The 4,601-nt window shown below is 35.2% G+C and overlaps 1 protein-coding gene across 2 annotated transcripts; it reads left to right on the top strand.

Annotated features, from left to right (window-relative positions):
• Window positions 1–920: 920 nt before the first annotated feature.
• Window positions 921–4,257, top strand: LOC105830664 (protein app1). Of its 2 annotated transcripts, XM_036287292.1 has the most exons (5): window positions 921–1,706; window positions 1,803–2,003; window positions 2,100–2,276; window positions 2,482–2,563; window positions 2,645–4,257. In XM_036287292.1, exons 2-5 carry the CDS (start codon window positions 1,969–1,971, stop codon window positions 3,149–3,151), a joined length of 801 nt encoding a protein of 266 aa, XP_036143185.1. In that variant the 5' UTR covers window positions 921–1,706; window positions 1,803–1,968; the 3' UTR covers window positions 3,152–4,257. The 2 variants fall into 2 exon arrangements, with proteins under 2 accessions (XP_036143185.1, XP_012525599.2); XM_012670145.3 differs by having other exon boundaries at window positions 921–2,003.
• The last annotated feature ends 344 nt before the right edge of the window (window positions 4,258–4,601 follow it).

Raw genomic sequence — 4,601 nt, 5'->3', positions numbered from 1 at the left:
TATGGTAAGAAGGTTTTGTAATACAATAATACAATATATGATATTTTGACTACAAAATGTGTTAATTGTTCTCACATGAAACTACATTAACGTTAAAATTAAGATTTTTAATAGAATTTACATTAATTTATTTATTATAATTATATATTATACATTTAAATATCCCTTTGTTGGCAAATTGTACTGCTGAAGAGAATAAAGAATTATTATTATATACATTTAAATAATTTTCTTTATTCTTTTCGTCAGATTTTCCCTACATTATAATTGCAACAAATTTTTCCGTCCCACTTTGCAGACTGCGGACTGTCGGATATTTATTTATATAATATCCGGTGTGGTTAAAAAATTTGATGCAAAGCATATAATAGTTGTATTCTAAAATTCACTGTTTGTACTGAAAATGTATAGTATACGTTATGTAAACTATATATTTTTAGTGCTTGCAATGTAATTTGGAATACAGCCAAAATGCAACCTCAGCATCATGCAACACAATCATTCACAATACAATTTTATACATACGTATCATATACATATAATTTACATATTATATACATACACGTATATAAACATATAATGCCCCAGATATCCACAAATGTATGTATGAGCACAAATTGTTCTCATGTTGCTAATAAAGATATTAGCATCTTGCTACGCATTTACGTCGTCCCTTGTGCTGTTATTTGCTAGCATTCGACACTGATCTTAAGTAATGCTAGCATAATGTTTAAAACGTGCAAAGAATTTTATTTCTGACATCGAATGCTAGCAAACAACAGCACAAGGGATGACATAAATGCGTAGCAAGATGCTAATATCTTTATTGTACCAAACTGGCTATCTGGGGCATTAGAACATATAATTACTCACATAACAATTCTCTAAATTTTACACACACGCACACTTATTCAAATAAAAAAATACCATTCACATTATTTCTCAGATATATGTTCCGCTCTTACTAAGATTTCGCATCTTTTTTTCCAATATTACGTCAATCTGAAGGCATGCATTGCTTCTTCTTCTTCTTTCACCCAATGGATTTTCGTCTCAAAAGGGACACAGTACCACGCTTTAACAGGCTTAGAGGGCAACAATTGTGGGGATCAAATTGCGCCCTAGTTTCCAGTAAAACTTGCTTCTTACACACTTGTTGACACACATTAACCGTTCACGACCATTAACACGTGGACCAGTACATCAGGAAAGTTCGAGAAAGTTGTCATCGTTAAGCACAGGTTACCTAGCAACCGGCCGATAGTGCTGCCGACTATCACTGTCCCCGTTCACTAAACCAATAGAACTTCCGTCCCCACTAAAGCAATAGGAGTGCGTATACCCTGCCATTGGTCTCGCGCTCCGCTACACGCCTTACCGGCGTGCTCCGTAATATCTTTACTCCGTTCTAATAAACGTTGTTACCGTTGACTCCAGCGTCCTGTTATTTACCCCGGTAACACACGGAAGTCGTAGGGACTTCCGTGCGACGATCCCTCACACGATCCTAATTTAATTACGCCACGTGCGTGATAACGTTCATACTTATCTCTACAACCAGAAACCGTGTAGCGACACACAATGGAATATGGAATAAGCAAGAGGAACAGAATTTCCGACGCGTTGGATTTCTGTTCCCTATTCCCTGTACTTGACCAATCACAGTTGAGACTCTGAGCAGGCACGTAGTTTCAAAAACTTTGCAGGTTATATTTTTCGTAAATACTTCTTAAGTGCAAACGCTATGTCAGTGTATAATCACGAATATTGCAAACTGAACAAAGAATTCAACACGTTGATAGAGGCTGACGAGATGGAAGAAGACGAAATAGATAATATTAATAGGGAATGTTGTACGCAAAGTGAAAAAGTGGGCGACGAATTGTTAATAGATCTTGTGAGATCTTACCCATTTATATATAACAAAAGTTTACAAGAATATCGTGATCCGAGAATGAAGGAAAATGCATGGACAGAAATCTCTTCTGTTATGAATATGTCAGGTAAATATGTATATATGTATATATGTAAGACTCTTCTCTGCTAAAATTTTCTGTCGCTTTTATCTAATTCTATTTTTGTATAAATGTGTATTATAGCATCAGAGTGTCAAATACGTCTTCGCCAACGTGTTGGGTTCGTCTTCGCCAACGTTTTAGTAAAAAAAGACAGCAGCGAGAACTGGAAACAAGAAGCGGAGCAGGCAAACCCACGAGGCAAAAATGGTTTCTATTTGATAATCTAAATTTTTTGAGCCTATTTGTCTTTCAGAGAAAGTGAGTTTTAGTTTTCATTATAAGAATGATTATAGTCTTAGTCAACACAGAATAATACATCTATAATATAATTGCGCAATAGACTGTGTCATATTTTATTTACATTGTTGAGTGTGAAATTATAGCATAGATGTAATTTATGTAATGTAACTGATGCTGTATATTGACTGGGATATTTGTTAATGGAGAACTTTCATGATTTTAGAAGTCTTAGTAATATCAGTACAAAAGCTAATATAAATCAAAATGTGCAAAATAAAAATTACCAAGATGACATCAACGTTATGGTGAGAAAAATTATTTTTTTTTAAGAAATTACATTTAGTTAATTAATTAATCTTTTTATTCACTAAGTGAATTGTTTTTAGCCAGCGGCATCGATGGTATTGCAAGCACCAGTATGTTCGTCATTACAACAATCCACTCCTTCGCTATTACAGCAATCAACTACTTCGCAGTTACAACAATTACCTTTGCCGATGCAAAGATCAACTCCTTCTCCGTTACAACAACCACTTTCGCCGATGCCAAGATCAACTCCTTCGCCGTTACAACAACCACTTTCGCCAATGCCAAGATCAACTCCTTCGCCGTTACAACAACCACTTTCTCCGATGCCAAGATCAACTCCTTCGCCGTTACAACAACCACTTTCGCCGATGCTAAGATCAACTCCTTCGCCGTTACAACAACCACTTTCGCCGATGCCAAGATCAACTTCGCCGTTACAACAACCACTTTCGCCGATGCAAAGATCAACTCCTTCGCCATTACAACAATCAACTTCTTCGCTGAAACGGCCATTATCTGCTTCTTTGCGCAAAACATTTGTATCAGGAAAGAAAATGTTTCACCGATTACAGAAAGTTCATTAAATACATCTTTTTGTTTCGCAGGAGGAAATAAAACAAGCAAAAAGGCAAAAATCGATCCTGTAGAGGTAGCTTTTCTTCAGATGAACAATACATTAAATACTATGACATCTAATATATGTCAAAATAAAAAGGATAATAAGGCCGAAGATATAGACATACTAATTGGCAAACTTGTTACAGCGGAACTGAAGAAGACAATAGAACCAAAGAAAACTATATTGAAAAAAAAGTTTATGCACATTTTGTACTCGTTCAATGATGATGACGATAAATAACTTATATAACATACTTTTTTTATTATACAAGATATATAAATTTTATAAACATATTATGTTTTCAATACAAACAATATAGTCTACAAAATAAAGTTTATTGTCAATGCAATTATCATTATTGTCAGTTCATAATACATTAATGTAACTTGTTATATTAAGTATTAGGAATTTCTATAGCGCATTATTATGTTGTCCACGTCGTATGTATTCGTATTGCCACGGAACCTCGCCTGCCGGTGTTAAAAAATAGGCTGCAAGAGAGTTTCGCATTTCATATGCATCTGTACCCAGTGAGAAATAGTACATCGAATCGACATCGATTCGACGTCGAAATCATCGAATCGACATCGATTCGACGTCGAAATCATCATTTCGATGTCGATTCGACGTCAAATTGATGTCGAATTCATTATCGTTTCTCACTGGGTAGCAGCTCGATGAGGACCACTTGACATGGGTTGTAAATTGTTATTATTTACTTGATCTCTCCAATCTCCAAAAATAATATTTCCTTCTCGATCCACATATTGACTAGGGCAATATCGTTGATTTTGTGGTAATTGTTCATCATTTTTACTTTTCAAGAAATTATGTAAACACATTGCGGCTACAACTAATTTTTCAGCGACATCTGGATTTGCACATATCGGTTTTCGGAATATTCTTCATCTAGACACGAGGATACCGAATGTGTTTTCAATCGTTCTTCTAGCACGCGATAGACGATAATTGAAATTTTTCTTCTCTTCATTCAGATTCCGTCCTGGATAAGGTTGCATCATGTTTGTTGACATTTGAAAAGCTTCATCGCCAACAAAATAAAAAGATGTTTCCTTTTCAGAACCAGGTAGATGTCTTTCCTTTTGGAATATTAATAGTACCTTCGTTGAGAGCCTTTTCAAACGCTGATCTAGACAGTACTCCTCCATCACTTTCACTACCAAATGCACCTACATCAAACACAGTGAATTTGTAATTGCTATCACAAACAGCCATTAGAACAATGCTGAATGTCTTTTTATAATTAAAGTATAAAAATCCAGAATTTTATGGTGCTTGTATAGTAATATGTTTACCGTCTATTGCACCAATACAATTCGGCATATTCCATGCTGCTAAAAAATTCCTGCTTATATGTTTCCATTCGTCTTCTGAAGGGACTTCCATATGTACTC

This window comes from Monomorium pharaonis, chromosome 5 (assembly GCF_013373865.1).
Source record: "Monomorium pharaonis isolate MP-MQ-018 chromosome 5, ASM1337386v2, whole genome shotgun sequence".
Classification (NCBI taxonomy): Eukaryota; Metazoa; Arthropoda; class Insecta; order Hymenoptera; family Formicidae; genus Monomorium; species Monomorium pharaonis.
This window is presented reverse-complemented; position numbering and strand designations above follow the sequence as displayed.